The following is a 17442-nucleotide window of genomic DNA, read 5'->3' on the forward strand; positions in this document are numbered from 1 at the left end:
TTTTTTGTGAAATTGCTGATTTCTATATTGATCTTCTACGGATCCCTGAATCGTGGCTAGGGGACTACTGTTAAATTTGAACCGGCAGCTTTCTATCTATGCTGCATTCAATTTATAGATTGTCCATTCCTTCAAATCGCCCTCTTACAACTTCAAATGTACTTGGTCCAGACACAAAAAGCCAGACTGCTGTGCGGCTACAAACTCACTTTTTATTTCAACTCAGACCAGAAGATAAGGCCGCCGGAGAGAACTCAAAAGCAAAAAGCTTAAAAGTGAATTAAATTGAGTTTAAATAAAACAGGAAAACTGCCTCTGGCTGTCAGGTAGGATTTATTTTATAGATATGGTGCCATGCAGGATCTACCAGAGTGTAAATCACCACAGTACAGATGCAGCATACCTTAACATGACATCTACAGTCACATGTGATGTGTTAAATGACAGTTTAAAGTTTGCAGCATCATGCTATGTAACCTGTTGTAAGTCAAATGCAATTTTACTGCATCTGTATATCAATTTGAATCTATCTACTTTTTTGTAACCTCTTAGAGACTGCTCATGCACCGTTTTAAGATGGTCCCTATGGGGCCTGTAATCTGATGCAAACGCTTTTTCCCGATACTGAATTGGAAGCTTGGCATGGGTCTCCCGGGCCAGAGAAAGCTGAAGCTCAGCTGTTTTGTGACTGCTTTATTGACTGATAGTGTGGAAACAGCTAACGAGTCCCAGCCGTTTAACCTGTTACATGCAGTTGTTCTATGATTTTATGAGGGAGGAAGCTCCCTCTGTCACCAGTCCAACTCACATGATGTAATCACAGGTTACTGATAGGTTACTATGGCACTTTGAGGCTTGATGATGGTCTTCAGGGAAGTAAGAGGGTGAAAACAGAGGTGCCCATCATGTTCTCCTCTCACTTCTCTCATTCTATAACATATATAAAGGTTTCCATCATATCCTCCTCTCCCTTCTCTCCTCCTGTAAACATATATAAAGGTTTCCATCATGTCCTCCTCTCTCTTCTCTCCTCCTGTAACATATATAAAGGTTTCTATCATGTCCTCCTCTCTCTTCTCTCCTCCTGTGACATATGTAAAGGTTTCTATTATGTCCCTCTCTCCCTTCTCTCCTCCTGTAACATATATAAAGGTTTCCATCATGCCCCCCCCTCCCTTCTCTCCTCCTGTAACATATATAAAGGTTTCCATCCTGTCCCTCCTCTCCCTTCTCTCCTCCTGTAACATATATAAAGGTTTCCATCATGTCCCCTCTTTCCCTTCTCTCCTCCTGTAACATATATGAAGGTTTCCATCATGTTCTCCTCTCACTTCTCTTATTCTATAACATATATAAAGGTTTCCATCATGTCCTCCTCTCCCTTCTTCCCTCTCTAACATATATATATATAGGTTTCCATTATGTCCTCTTCTCCCTTCTCTCCTCCTGTAACATATATAAAGGATTCCATCATATCCTCCTCTCCCTTCTCTCCTTCTGTAACATATATAAAGGTTTCTATCATGTCCTCCATCTCCTTTCTTTCTCCCTGTAACATATAAAAAGGTTCCAAGTATGTCCTTTCTCCCTCCTTTTTACCAGGCTGTACAAATTAAAATCCTTATATCTTTGATATACAAAAAGTGCTGACAGTGCGGTATTTGTATTTTATTCAGCAGTTCCATGTTTCAGAAAAGGTGGGTCAAAGTGGATGGACATCACATTTCGTACTCTTATAGCGACAGGGTAAGATATTTGTCAAACCTTATTTACTTACACTTAATGTGGTATTTTGCTTTTTGCCTTAAATATGAACATAATAACACATTTAAATTAAAAAGAAAAATTAAAGGTGTTGTCCAGTTGCAAGCTGCTGATGGCCTATCCTCGGGATAGGTCATTAATAGCAGATTGGTGATGGTGTTCATCAGTTCAGTGCATGAACACAGCATCTTAGCAAATAGCTGATTTGTAATCCTGTCTGAGCAGCTATCTACTGGGATGGTGCGCTCATTCACTGAACTGATTTATGCAGAAAGCAGACAGCTCCGTTGCCACTGCAGTGACCTAGCTTGGTATTACAGTTAAAGTTCCCATCATGTCAGTGAGAACTTTGCCTGCAATGCTAATTAAGTCCACTGCTGTGGGTACAAAGATGTCTGCTTCTTGTTCACTTCTAGTGCACTGACCTGGTGAACAGCTGACTATTAGCGGGCCAGGGCTGCTTATCCCCCAAATCTACAATTAATGGCTAATATTAGAGATGAGCGAGCACCAAAATGCTCGGGTGCTCGTTACTCGGGACGAAATTTTCGCGATGCTCGAGGGTTCGTTTCGAGTAACGAACCCCATTGAAGTCAATGGGCGACCCGAGCATTTTTGTATATCGCCGATGCTCACTAAGGTTTCCATTTGTGAAAATCAGGGCAATTCAAGAAAGTGATGGGAACGACACAGCAACGGATAGGGCAGGCGAGGGGCTACATGTTGGGCTGCATCTCAAGTTCCCAGGTCCCACTATTAAGCCACAATAGCGGCAAGAGTGGCCCCCCCCAAAAAAAACCTTTTACTTCTGAAAAGCCCTCATTAGCAATGCATACCTTAGCTAAGCACCACACTACATCCAACAAAGCACAATCACTGCCTGTGGGACACACCGCTGCCACTTCTCCTGGGTTACATGCTGCCCAATCCCCCCCTGCACGACCCAGTGTCCACAGCGCACACCAAATTGTCCCTGCGCAGCCTTCAGCTGCACTCATGCCACGCCACACTCATGTCTATTGATAAGTGTGTCTGCCATGAGGAGGAACCACAGGCACACACTGCAGAGGGTTGGCACGGCTAGGCAGCGACCCTCTTTAAAAGGGGCGGGGCGATAGCCCACAATGCTGTACAGAAGCAATGAGAAATAGAATCCTGTGCTACCGCCATCAGGAGCTGCACACGTGGGCATAGCAATGGGGAACCTATGTGCCACACACTATTCATTCTGTCAAGGTGTCTGCATGCCCCAGTCAGACTGCGGTTTTTATAAATAGTCACAGGCAGGTACAACTCCGCAATGGTAATTCTGTGTGCACTCACAGCATGGGTGGCTCCCTGGAACCCACCGGCTGTACATTAATGTATCCCATTGCAGTGCCCATTACAGCTGAGGTAATGTCATGTTTAATGCAAGTGGGCTTTGGCCCACACTGCATGCCCCAGTCAGACTGGGGTACTTTAGAAGTGGACACATGCAGTTACAACTCCGTGTGGACCCACGGCCTGGGTGGCTCCCTGGAACCCACCGGCGGTACATAAATATATCCCATTGCAGTGCCCAACACAGCTGATGTAACGTCAGCTGTAATGCAGGTGGGCTAAAAATTAATTGGATTACACTGTAGGCGAGGGCCCCCAAAAATTGGTGTACCAACAGTACTAATGTACCTCAGAAAAATTGCCCATGCCCAACCAAGAGGGCAGGTGAAACCCATTAATCGCTTTGGTTAATGTGGCTTAATTTGTAACTAGGCCTGGAGGCAGCCCAGTTAAAATAAAAATTGGTTCAGGTGCAAGTTTCAACGCTTTAATGAGCATTGAAACGTATAAAAATTGTTTACAAAAATTATATGACTGAGCCTTGTGGGCCTAAGAAAAATTGCCCGTTCGGCGTGATTATGTGAGGTTTCAGGAGGAGGAGCAGGAGGAGGAGAAGGAATATTATACACAGATTGATGAAGCAAAAATGTCCCCGTTTTTGATGGTGATAGAGAACGATGCTTCCATCCGCGGGTGCAGCCTACGTCTTGCTTAGGTATCGCTGCTGTCCGCTGGTGAAGAAGAGAAGTCTGGGGAAATCCAGGCTTTGTTCATCTTGATGAGTGTAAGCCTGTCGGCACTGTCGGTTGACAGGTGCGTACGCTTATCCGTGATGATTCCCCCTGCCGCACTAAACACCCTCTCTGACAAGACGCTAGCCGCAGGACAAGCAAGCACCTCCAGGGCATACAGCGCGAGTTCAGGCCACGTGTCCAGCTTCGACACCCAGTAGTTGTAGGGGGCAGAGGCGTCACGGAGGACGGTCGTGCGATCGGCTACGTACTCCCTCACCATCCTTTTACAGTGCTCCCGCCGACTCAGCCTTGACTGGGGAGCGGTGACACAGTGTTGCTGGGGAGCCATAAAGCTGTCAAAGGCCTTAGAGAGTGTTCCCCTGTCTGTGCTGTACATGCTGCCTGATCTCCGCGCCTCCCCTGCTACCTGGCCCTCGGAACTGCGCCTTCTGCCACTAGCACTGTCGGATGGGAATTTTACCATCAGCTTGTCCGCCAGGGTCCTGTGGTATAGGCATCACTCTCGAACCCCTTTCCTCTTCGGGAATGAGAGTGGAAAGGTTCTCCTTATACCGTCCGTCGAGCAGTGTGTACACCCAGTAATCCGTAGTGGCCAGAATGCGTGTAACGCGAGGGTCACGAGAGAGGCATCCTAACATGAAGTCAGCCATGTGTGCCAGGGTACCTGTACGCAACACATGGCTGTCCTCACTAGGAAGATCACTTTTAGGATCCTCCTCCTCCTCCTCCTCTGGCCATACACGCTGAAAGGATGACAGGCAAGCAGCATGTGTACCCTCAGCAGTGGGCCAAGCTGTCTCTTCCCCCTCCTCCTCATGCTCCTCCCCCTCCTCCTCCTCCTCAACGCGCTGAGATATAGACATGAGGGTGCTCTGACTATCCAGCGACATACTGTCTTCCCACGCCTCCGTTTCCGAGTGCAAAGCGTCTGCCTTTATGCTTTGCAGGGAACTTCTCAAGAGGCATAGCAGAGGAATGGTGACGCTAATGATTGCAGCATCCCCCCTCACCATCTGGGTAGACTCCTCAAAGTTTCCAAGGACCTGGCAGATGTCTGCCAACCAGGCCCACTCTTCTGCAAAGAATTGAGGAGGCTGACTCCCACTACGCCGCCCATGTTGGAGTTTGTATTCCACAATAGCTCTACGCTGCTCATAGAGCCTGGCCAACATGTGGAGCGTAGAGTTCCACCGTGTGGGCATGTCGCACAGCAGTCGGTGCACTGGCAATTTAAACCGATGTTGCAGGGTCCGCAGGGTGGCAGCATCCGTCTTGGAGTTGCGGAAATGTGCGCTGACCCGACGCACCTTTCCGAGCAGGTATGACAAGTGTGGGTAGCTTTTCAGAAAGCGCTGAACCACCAAATTAAAGACATGGGCCAGGCATGGCACGTGCGTGAGGCTGCCGAGCTGCAGAGCCTCCACCAGGTTACGGCCGTTGTCACACACGACCATGCCCCGGTTGGAGGCTCAGCGGCGCAAGCCAGCGGTCGGTCTGCTCTGTCAGACCCTGCAGCAGTTCGTGGGCCGTGTGCCTCTTCTCTCCTAAGCTGAGTAGTTTCAGCACGGCCTGCTGACGCTTGCCCACCGCTGTGCTGCCGTGCCGCGCGACACCGACTGCTGGCGACGTGCTGCTGCTGACACATCTTGATTGCGAGACAGAGGTTGCGTAGGAGGAGGAGGAGGAGGAGGGTGGTTTAGTGGAGGAAGCATACACCGCCACAGATACCACCACCGAGCTGGGGCCCGCAATTCTGGGGGTGGGTAGGACGTGAGCGGTCCCAGGCTATGACTCTGTCCCAGCCTCCACTAAATTCACCCAATGTGCCGTCAGGGAGATATAGTGGCCCTGCCCGCCTGTGCTTGTCCACGTGTCTGTTGTTAAGTGGACCTTGGCAGTAACCGCGTTGGTGAGGGCGCGTACAATGTTGCGGGAGACGTGGTCGTGCAGGGCTGGGACGGCACATCGGGAAAAGTAGTGGCAACTGGGAACCGAGTAGCGCGGGGCCGCCCGCCATCATGCTTTTGAAAGCCTCCGTTTCCACAACCCTATACGGCAGCATCTCCAGGCTGATCAATTTGGCAATGTGCACGTTTAACGCTTGAGCGTGCGGGTGCGTGGCGGCGTACTTGCGCTTGCGCTCAAACACTTGCGCTAGCGACGTCTGGACGCTGCGCTGAGAGACATTGCTGGATGGGGCCGAGGACAGCGGAGGTGAGGGTGTGGGTGCAGGCCAGGAGACGATACTGCCTGTGTCCTCAGAGGGGGGTTGGATCTCAGTGGCAGGTTGGGGCACAGGGGGAGAGGCAGTGGTGCAAACCGGAGGCGGTGAACGGCCTTTGTCCCACCTTGTGGGGTGCTTGGCCATCATATGCCTGCGCATGCTGGTGGTGGTGGCTCCCCAGCTGATCTTGGCGCGACAAAGGTTGCACACCACTGTTCGTTGGTCGTCAGGCGTCTCTGTGAATAACTGCCACACCGTAGAGCACCTTGACCTCTGCAGGGCGGCATGGCGCAAGGGGGCGCTTTGGGAAACAGTTGGTGGATTATTCGGTCTGGCCCTGCCTCTACCCCTGGCCACCGTACTGGCTCGGCCTGTGCCCACACCCTGACTTGGGCCTCAGCGTCCTCGCCCGCGTCCACGTCCTCTAGGCCTACCCCTACCCCTCAGCATGGTGTATTACCAGTAGTGCAGAAACAGAACGCTGTAATTAAATGTGCCGCTTATTGGCCTGTGGTTGGAGGCTGACTTCGCTTACGGAACGCCAGGAAATAATTTTGCGCAAGCCTGCTGTAACACTTAGCTGGCTGCGTATGATTAAGGAGGACAACTACACCCAGCACAGACCCAGTACACTGAGGACAGTCACAGGCAGCCCAAATAGATTTTTTTCCCCAAATGTTTTTGCAAAGGCCCACTGCCTATATACACTGTATATGTCTTCTGTCCCTGCGTCACCACTACTGGCCCTGGAGTATGTAAAATAACTGCAGACTGTTGCACTGTGGAGTGGAATGTGATGTAACAGCCAACACAGAGCCAGGAAATAATTTTGCGCAAGCCTGCTGTAACACTTAGCTGGCTGCGTATGAATTAGGAGGACAACTACACCCAGCACAGACCCAGAACACTGAGGACAGTCACAGGCAGCCCAAATAGATTTTTTTCCCTAAATGTTTTTGCAAAGGCCCACTGCCTATATTCAATAAATATATGTCTTCTGTCCCTGCCTCACAATATATGTCTTCTGTCCCTGCCTCACAATATATGTCTTCTGTCCCTGCCTCACCACTACTGGCCCTGCACTATGTATAATTACTGCAGGGCGCAATGCTCTGCACGGCCAATATACGAAAAAAAAAAAAGTGCAACAATGCAAAAAGCAGCCTCCACAGTACTGCACACGGTTAGATGTGGCCCTAAGAAGGACCGTTGGGGTTCTTGAAGCCAAAAATACTCCTAACACTCTCCCTATAGCAGCTCCGGCACCAACAGCACTTTCCCTCCTCTATGTCAGAACAAATCTGTGGCGAGCCGCGGGAGGGGCCGATTTATATACTCGGGTGACACCTGATCTCGCCAGCCACTCACTGCAGGGGGGTGGTATAGGGCTTGAACGTCGCAGGGGGAAGTTGTAATGCCTTCCCTGTCTTTCTATTGGCCAGAAAAGCGTGCTAACGTCTCAGAGATGAAAGTGAAAGTAACTCGAACATCGCGTGGTACTCGTCACGAGTAATGAGCATCTCGAACACGCTAATACTCGAACGAATATCAAGCTCGGACGAGTACGTTCGCTCATCTCTAGCTAATATTGATGGCCTATTGTTATTTGGTTTGTATATTTTATTTTCTTTGTTGCCACTATTTTGTGTATATGTCACAGATCAACAGAGTAATTATTTTTATAACCAAATACTATGACTATGGATTTGGTTCTTTCTTCAGGCTTTGATGATTGATTAAAGCCAAAGCCAATATTACACTACATAGTACACCCTAGTGCCATATCTTCCCCATCTATCCACATGATTTAAAAGAAAATGTGATTCACCAGATGTGATCCTTCTCAAGGTCACTCAGGTCCTTGACTTGCCCATTTTTCCTGCTTCCAGTACATCAACATCAAGAACTGTTTACTTCTTGCCTAATGTATCCAACCTCTTTTCTGGTGCCATTTTAAAGAAATAAATGTTATTGACGTCACCTGGACTTAATGTTATAAATAGAGATGAGCGAGCACCAAAATGCTCGGGTGCTCGTTACTCGGGACGTACTTTTCGCGATGCTCGAGGGTTCGTTTCGAGTAACGAACCCCATTGAAGTCAATGGGCGACCGGAGCATTTTTGTATTTCGCCGATGCTCGCTAAGGTTTCCTTGTGTGAAAATCTGGGCAATTCAAGAAAGTGATGGGAACGACACAGCAACGGATAGGGCAGGCGAGGGGCTACATGTTGGGCTGCATCTCAAGTTCACAGGTCCCACTATTAAGCCACAATAGCGGCAAGAGTGGGCCCCCCCCCCTCCCAAAAACTTTTACTTCTGAAAAGCCCTCATTAGCATGGCATACCTTAGCTAAGCACCACACTACCTCCAACAAAGCACAATAACTGCCTGCATGACACTCCACTGCCACTTCTCCTGGCTTACATGCTGCCCAACCGCCCCCCCCTCCCCCCCACAGCGCACACCAAACTGTCCCTGCGCAGCCTTCAGCTGCCCTCATGCCACACCACCCTCATGTCTATTTAGAAGTGCGTCTGCCATGAGGAGGAACCGCAGGCACACACTGCAGAGGTTGGCATGGCTAGGCAGCGACCCTCTTTAAAAGGGGCGGGGCGATAGCCCACAATGCTGTACAGAAGCAATGAGAAATAGAATCCTGTGCCACCGCCATCAGGAGCTGCACACGTGGGCATAGCAATGGGGAACCTATGTGCCACACACTATTCATTCTGTCAAGGTGTCTCTGCATGCCCCAGTCAGACCGGGCTTTTTAATTCATAGAAACAGGCAGGTACAACTCCCTATTGTGAAGTCCCTGTCGACCGACAGCATGGGTGGCTCCCTGGAACCCACCGGCGATACACAAAAATATCCCATTGCATTGCCCAACACAGCTGAGGTAGTAATGTCGTGCTTAATGCAGGTGGGCTTCGGCCCACACTGCATGCCCCAGTCAGACTGGGGTTCTTTACAAGTGGACACATGTAGGTTAAACTCCGTGTGCACCTACAGCATGGGTGGCTCCCTGGAACCCACCGGCGATACACAAAAATATCCCATTGCATTGCCCAACACAGCTGAGGTACTAATGTCGTGCTTAATGCAGGTGGGCTTCGGCCCACACTGCATGCCCCAGTCAGACTGGGGTTCTTTACAAGTGGACACATGTAGGTTAAACTCTGTGTGCACCTACAGCATGGGTGGCTCCCTGGAACCCACCGGCGATACACAAAAATATCCCATTGCATTGCCCAACACAGCTGAGGTAGTAATGTCGTGCTTAATGCAGGTGGGCTTCGGCCCACACTGCATGCCCCAGTCAGACTGGGGTTCTTTACAAGTGGAAACAGATGCATTTATAATTCCCTGTGGACCCACAGCATGGGTGGGTGCCAGGAAGCCACCGGCGGTACATAGAAATATCCCATTGCATTGCCCAACACAGCTGAGGTAGTAATGTCGTGCTTAATGCAGGTGGGCTTCGGCCCGCACTGCATGCCCCAGTCAGACTGGGGTTCTTTACAAGTGGACACATGTAGGTTAAACTCAGTGTGCACCTACAGCATGGGTGGCTCCCTGGAACCCACCGGCGGTACATAAAAATATCCCATTGCATTGCCCAACACAGTGGATGTAATGTCAGCTGTAATGCAGGTGGGCTAAAAATTCATTTGATTACACTGTAGGCGAGGGCCCCCAAAAATTGCTGTATCAACAGTACTAATGTACATCCAAAAAATTGGCCATGGCCAACCAAGAGGGCAGGTGAAACCCATTAATCGCTTTGGTTAATGTGGCTTAAGTGGTAACTAGGCCTGGAGGCAGCCCAGTTTAACGAAAAATTGGTTCAAGTTAAAGTTTCAACGCTTTTAAGAGCATTGAAACATATAAAAATTGTTTAGAAAAATTATATGAGTGAGCCTTGTGGCCCTAAGAAAAATTGCCCGTTCAACGTGATTACGTGAGGTTTCAGGAGGAGGAGCAGGAGGAGGAGGAGGAATATTAGACACAGATTGATGAAGCAGAAATGTCCCCGTTTTGGATGGTGAGAGAGAACGTAGCTTCCATCCGCGGGTGCAGCCTACGTATTGCTTACGTATCGCTGCTGTCCGCTGGTGGAGAAGAGAAGTCTGGGGAAATCCAGGCTTTGTTCATCTTGATGAGTGTTAGCCTGTCGGCACTGTCGGTTGACAGGCGGGTACGCTTATCTGTGATGATTCCCCCAGCCGCACTAAACACCCTTTCCGACAAGACGCTAGCCGCAGGACAAGCAAGCACCTCCGAGGCATACAGCGCTAGTTCAGGCCACATGTCCAGCTTCGACACCCAGTAGTTGTAGGGGGCAGAGGCGTCACGGAGGACGGTCGTGCGATCGGCTACGTACTCCCTCACCATCCTTTTACAGTGCTCCCGCCGACTCAGCCTTGACTGGGGAGCGGTGACACAGTCTTGCTGGGGAGCCATAAAGCTGTCCAGGCCCTTAAAGACTGTTGCACTGCCTGGGCTGTACATGCTGCTCGATCTACGCACCTCCCCTGCTACCTGGCCCTCGGAACTGCGCCTTCTGCCACTACCGCTGTCGGATGGGAATTTTACCATCAGCTTGTCCTCCAGGGTCCTGTGGTATAGCAACACTCTCGAACCCCTTTCCTCTTCAGGAATGAGAGTGGGAAGGTTGTCCTTATAGCGTGGGTCGAGCAGTGTGTACACCCAGTAATCCGTAGTGGCCAGAATGCGTGTAATGCGAGGGTCACGAGAAAGGCATCCTAACATGAAGTCAGCCATGTGTGCCAGGGTACCTGTATGCAACACATGGCTGTCCGCACTAGGAAGATCACTTTCAGGATCCTCCTCCTCCTCCTCCTCCTCCTCCTCAGGCCATACACGCTGAAATGATGACAGGCAAGCAGCATGGGTACCCTCAGCAGTGGGCCAAGCTGTCTCTTCCCCCTCCTCCTCATCCTCCTCATGCTCCTCCTCCTCCTCCTGAACGCGCTGAGATATAGACAGGAGGGTGCTCTGACTATCCAGCGACATACTGTCTTCCCCCGGCTCTGTTTCCGAGCGCAAAGCGGCTGCCTTTATGGTTTGCAGGGAACTTCTCAAGATGCATAGCAGAGGAATGGTGACGCTAATGATTGCAGCATCGCCGCTCACCACCTGGGTAGACTGCTCAAAGTTTCGAAGGACCTGGCAGATGTCTGCCAACCAGGCCCACTCTTCTGAAAAGAATTGAGGAGGCTGACTCCCACTGCGCCGCCCATGTTGGAGTTGGTATTCCACTATAGCTCTACGCTGCTCATAGAGCCTAGCCAACATGTGGAGCGTAGAGTTCCACCGTGTGGGCACGTCGCACAGCAGTCGGTGCACTGGCAGATTAAACCAATGTTGCAGGGTGCGCAGGGTGGCAGCGTCCGTGTGGGACTTGCGGAAATGTGCGCAGAGCCGGCGCACCTTTACGAGCAGGTCTGACAAGCGTGGGTAGCTTTTCAGAAAGCGCTGAACCACCAAATTAAAGACCTGGGCCAGGCATGGCACGTGCGTGAGGCTGCCGAGCTGCAGAGCCGCAACCAGGTTACGGCCGTTGTCACACACGACCATGCCCGGTTGGAGGCTCAGCGGCGCAAGCCAACGGTCGGTCTGCTCTGTCAGACCCTGCAGCAGTTCGTGGGCCGTGTGCCTCCTATCTCCTAAGCTGAGTATTTTCAGCAAGGCCTGCTGACGCTTGCCCACCGCTGTGCTGCCACGCCGCGCGACACCGACTGCTGGCGACGTCCTGCTGCTGCTGACACATCTAGATTGCGAGACAGAGGTTGAGGAGGAGGAGGAGGAGGGTGCTTTAGTGGAAGAAGCATACACCGCCGAACATACCACCACCGAGCTGGGGCCCGCAATTCTGGGGGTGGGTAGGACGTGAGCGGTCCCAGGCTCTGACTCTGTCCCAGCCTCCACTAAATTCACCCAATGTGCCGTCAGGGAGATGTAGTGGCCCTGCCCGCCTGTGCTTGTCCACGTGTCCGTAGTTAAGTGGACCTTGCCACTAACCGCATTGGTGAGGGCGCATACAATGTTGCGGGAGACGTGGTCGTGTAGGGCTGGGACGGCACATCGGGAAAAGTAGTGGCGACTGGGAACTGAGTAGCGCGGGGCCGCCGCCGCCATCATAGCTTTGAAAGCCTCCGTTTCCACAACCCTATACGGCAGCATCTCAAGGCTGATAAATTTGGCTATGTGGACGGTTAACGATTGAGCGTGCGTGCGTGGCGGCGTACTTGCGCTTGCGCTCCAACACTTGCGCTAGCGACGGCTAGACTGTGCGGTGCGAGACATTGCTGGATGGGGCCGAGGACAGCGGAGGTGAGGGTGTGGGTGCAGGCCATGAGACGGTCGTGCCTGTGTCCTGAGAGGGGGGTTGGATCTCAGTGGCAGGTTGGGGCACAGGGGGAGAGGCAGCGGTGCAAACCGGAGGCGGTGAACGGCCTTCGTCCCACCTTGTGGGGTGCTTGGCCATCATATGTCTGCGCATGCTGGTGGTGGTCAGGCTGTTGGTGGTGGCTCCCCGGCTGATCTTGGCGCGACAAAGGTTGCACACCACTGTTCGTCGGTCGTCAGGCGTCTCGGTGAAAAACTGCCAGACCTTAGAGCACCTCGGCCTCTGCAGGGTGGCATGGCGCGAGGGTGCGCTTTGGGAAACACTTGGTGGATTATTCAGTCTGGCCCTGCCTCTACCCCTGGCCACCGCACTGCCTCTTGCAACCTGCCCTGCTGCTGCCCGTGCCTCCCCCTCTGAAGACCTGTCCTGTGTAGGCGTTGCACACCAGTTGGGGTCAGTCACCTCATCGTCCTGCTGCTCTTCCTCCGAATCCTGTGTGCGCTCCTCCCTCGGACTTACTGCCCTTACTACTACCTCACTGCAAGACAACTGTGTCTCATCGTCATCGTCCTCCTCACCCACTGAAAGGTCTTGAGACAGTTGCCGGAAGTCCCCAGCCTCATCCCCCGGACCCCGGGAACTTTCCAATGGTTGTGCATCAGTGACGATAAACTCATCTGGTGGGAGAGGAACCACTGCTGCCCAATCTGAGCAGGGGCCCGAGAACAGTTCCTGGGAGTCTTCCCGCTCCTGAGCATGTGTCATTGTAGTGGAGTGAGGAGGCTGGGAGGAAGGAGGAGCAGCAGACAGAGGATTCGGATTTGCAGCAGTGGACGGCGCAGAACTGTGGCTGGACGATAGGTTGCTCGAAGCACTTTCTGCCATCCAGGACAGGACCTGCTCACACTGCTCATTTTCTAATAAAGGTCTCCCGCGTGGACCCATTAATTGGGCGATGAATGTGGGGACGCCAGAAACGTGCCTCTCTCCTAATCGCGCAGCAGTCGGCTGCGACACACCTGGATCAGGAGCTCGGCCTGTGCCCACACCCTCACTTGGGCCTACGCGTCCTCGGCCGCGTCCACGTCCTCTAGGCCTACCCCTACCCCTCAGCATGCTGTATTACCAGTGATTTGATTTCACAGGCAGGAAAGAAATTGGCGCAAGCCTGCAGGCCAAATATAATTTTTTAACTTTTTTTAAAAAGGAAAGGCCCACTGCCTCTAGTGAATGAATAATAAGTTTAATAACTGTGTTGCGGCCCTGCAAAAGTGTCACAGAACTTTACTGTTGCAGAGTTATTAACTGTGGCAGAGCAGGTATTTCCCAGGCAGGATAGAAATTGGCGCAAGGCTGCACTCAACCGTAGCTAGTTGCGTCTGATTTTTTTAGGTTCTCCACGCAGCACACACGTACGCAGAGCCCTTAGGACTGACAGAGGCAGGGCAAATATACTTTTTTCCCTTTTGTTTAAAAGGATAGGCCCACTGCGTCTATTCACTGAATAATAAGTTTAATAACTGACACTGTGTTGCGGCCCTGCAAAAGTGTCACAGAACTTTACTGTTGCAGAGTTATTAACTGTGGCAGAGCAGGTATTTCCCAGGCAGGAAAGAAATTGGCGCAAGGCTGCACTCAACCGTAGCAGGTTGCGTCTGATTTTTTTAGGTTCTCCACGCAGCACACACGTACCCAGAGCCCTTAGGACTGACAGAGGCAGGGCAAATATACTTTTTTCCCTTTTGTTTAAAAGGATAGGCCCACTGCGTCTATTCACTGAATAATAAGTTTAATAACTGACACTGTGTTGCGGCCCTGCAAAAGTGTCACAGAACTTTACTGTTGCAGAGTTATTAACTGTGGCAGGGCAGGATAGAAATTGGCGCAAGGCTGCACTCAACCGTAGCTGGTTGCGTCTGATTTTTTTAGGTTCTCCACGCAGCACACACGTACCCAGAGCCCTTAGGACTGACAGAGGCAGGGCAAATATACTTTTTTCCTTTTTGTTTAAAAGGATAGGCCCACTGCGTCTATTCACTGAATAATAAGTTTAATAACTGACACTGTGTTGCGGCCCTGCAAAAGTGTCACAGAACTTTACTGTTGCAGAGTTATTAACTGTGGCAGAGCAGGTATTTCCCAGGCAGGAAAGAAATTGGCGCAAGGCTGCACTCAACCGTAGCTGGTTGCGTCTGATTTTTTTAGGTTCTCCACGCAGCACACACGTACCCAGAGCCCTTAGGACTGACAGAGGCAGGGCAAATATACTTTTTTCCCTTTTGTTTAAAAGGATAGGCCCACTGCGTCTATTCACTGAATAATAAGTTTAATAACTGACACTGTGTTGCGGCCCTGCAAAAGTGTCACAGAACTTTACTGTTGCAGAGTTATTAACTGTGGCAGAGCAGGTATTTCCCAGGCAGGAAAGAAATTGGCGCAAGGCTGCACTCAACCGTAGCTGGTTGCGTCTGATTTTTTTACGTTCCCCACGCAGCACACACGTACCCAGAGCCCTTAGGACTGACAGAGGCAGGGCAAATATACTTTTTTCCCTTTTGTTTAAAAGGATAGGCCCACTGCGTCTATTCACTGAATAATAAGTTTAATAACTGACACTGTGTTGCGGCCCTGCAAAAGTGTCACAGAACTTTACTGTTGCAGAGTTATTAACTGTGGCAGAGCAGGTATTTCCCAGGCAGGATAGAAATTGGCGCAAGGCTGCACTCAACCGTAGCTGGTTGCGTCTGATTTTTTTAGGTTCTCCACGCAGCACACACGTACCCAGAGCCCTTAGGACTGACAGAGGCAGGGCAAATATACTTTTTTCCCTTTTGTTAAAAAAGAAAAGGCCCACTGCGTCTATTCAATGACTAATATAACTGTGTTGCGGCCCTGCAAAAGTGTCACAGAACTTTACTGTTGCAGAGTTATTAACTGTGGCAGAGCAGGTATTTCCCAGGCAGGATAGAAATTGGCGCAAGGCTGCACTCAACCGTAGCTGGTTGCGTCTGATTTTTTTTACGTTCTCCACGCAGCACACACGTACCCAGAGCCCTTAGGACTGACAGAGGCAGGGCAAATATACTTTTTTCCCTTTTGTTAAAAAAGAAAAGGCCCACTGCGTCTATTCAATGACTAATAACTGTGTTGTGGCCCTGCCTACACAATTCTGTGCCTGTAGTATCAATGGAGGGTGCAATGCTCTGCACCGCCGATTTTGAGAAAAAAAAAAAGCAACACAGCTAACAGCAGCCTGCACAGTACTCCACACAGTTAAATGTGGCCCTAGAAAGGACCGTTGAGGTTCTTGAAGGCTACACTCACTCCTAACACTCTCCCTGCCTAAGCACCACTTCTGTCCCTAATACCGGGTGCAATGCTCTGCACTGCCGATTTTGAGAAGAAAAAAAAATTTCTCCACTGCTAACAGCAGCCTGCACACACGTAGATGTGGCCCTAAGAAGGACCGTTGGGGTTCTTGAAGCCTGCACTCACTACAAACACTCTCCCTACAGCAACTCCAATAGAACAGCACTTTCCCTCAGCTAACTCACAAGACATCTGAGGCGAGCCGCGGGAGGGGCCGACTTTTATACTCGGGTGACATCTGATCGCCCCAGCCACTCACAGCAGGGGGGTGGTATAGGGCTTGAACGTCACAGGGGGAAGTTGTAATGCCTTCCCTGTCTTTCAATTGGCCAGAAAAGCGCGCTAACGTCTCAGAGAGGAAACTGAAAGTAACCGGAACACCGCGTGGTACTCGTTACGAGTAACGAGCATCCCGAACACCGTAATATTCGCACGAATATCAAACTCGGACGAGTACGTTCGCTCATCTCTAGTTATAAATGATTAATGTATATTATATTTGACTCATTTAACCCCAAATCCTAAAAGATGTACATTTATGCCCTCCGAGTGTGGGGCAGGATCGGTAGCCAGTCCCTCTCAATACACTGCAGATGCCGGCTATCTTTGATAGCTGACACCTACCTTCAACAGCTGCAATCAGTGTTCATGGTTACAGCAGCTAATAACCCTTTAAATGCTGCTGTTAATCCTGATAGCAGCATTTAAATGTCTTGAACGGGTTTGATGGTCCCGAACGGCTCTCTTGCGATGAGATCACAAGTTACCATTTGGTAGTCATTGCAGCCCAGGGCCTTTGGAAGGTCCCCAGGGCTGTCATGATTGATTGCTTATCAAGATGTGCAAATGAAACTGCCTGTCTGAATACAATATAATGCTATGGGTATTATGCAGTGACCGAGACACAAGGCCCACACTGAGCAGCTGGCAGGAGTAGAGATGGCACTTGTCATGGGGGCTCTACCAGACTCCTTCCCGGAGGGACGCATGCAACCTCAGCCACGCCACAGCTATGCTTCTTCCAGGCAACGCTGGGACAGCGGTTACCTGTATATGATGTGTAGTGGACTGAAGAGGGTTGAAGGTACCCCCAAGTGGCCGGCACTCTTACTCCTCTTACAACCGTTGAAGCAGCTAGATTCAGCTGAAGACCACACCTAACTCTCAATCACTCATATTTATATTCAGATGACACCACATGACTAGACAAACTTGATACTTTTTTCAGACATATCCCAGCTACTTTAAGACATTAACCTCTTACATGCTGCAGCTGTGTATACACATAACTAGAAACAAGACACTTTGCACATTGCATCCACACTGAAGACATGACATGTATGACAGTTATGGAGGGGCCAGATATATAAACTTCGGGCTACTACAATTGCATTAGACGGTATGACTAATGGTATTGCGTTAGACTGTATGAGCGATCAAACTTTAACAAGTACAAGTCTCCTGAGGGGCCAAAATTAAAACAAAGCATACTAAAAGTTAAAACAACATTTTGCTATATTTATAAGAAAAACATAATAAAAACAAAATTTTGTGTCACTGTGTCCATAAAAGTCTGATTCATCAAAATAACACAATATTTATCTTGGTGAGTTTTGGCAGAAAAAACAAATAC

General features: G+C 50.3%; 1 protein-coding gene across 1 annotated transcript in view; it reads left to right on the forward strand.

Annotated features, from left to right (window-relative positions):
- Positions 1-17442, forward strand: part of ARAP2 (ArfGAP with RhoGAP domain, ankyrin repeat and PH domain 2) — a 260994-nt gene that overhangs the window by 43828 nt on the left and 199724 nt on the right. The window contains 1 exon segment of the mRNA XM_066573206.1: positions 1677-1746. Within this exon segment, the coding sequence (XP_066429303.1) occupies positions 1677-1746 (70 nt within the window).

This window comes from Eleutherodactylus coqui, chromosome 7, assembly GCF_035609145.1.
Source record: "Eleutherodactylus coqui strain aEleCoq1 chromosome 7, aEleCoq1.hap1, whole genome shotgun sequence".
In the NCBI taxonomy this organism is placed as follows: domain Eukaryota; kingdom Metazoa; phylum Chordata; class Amphibia; order Anura; family Eleutherodactylidae; genus Eleutherodactylus; species Eleutherodactylus coqui.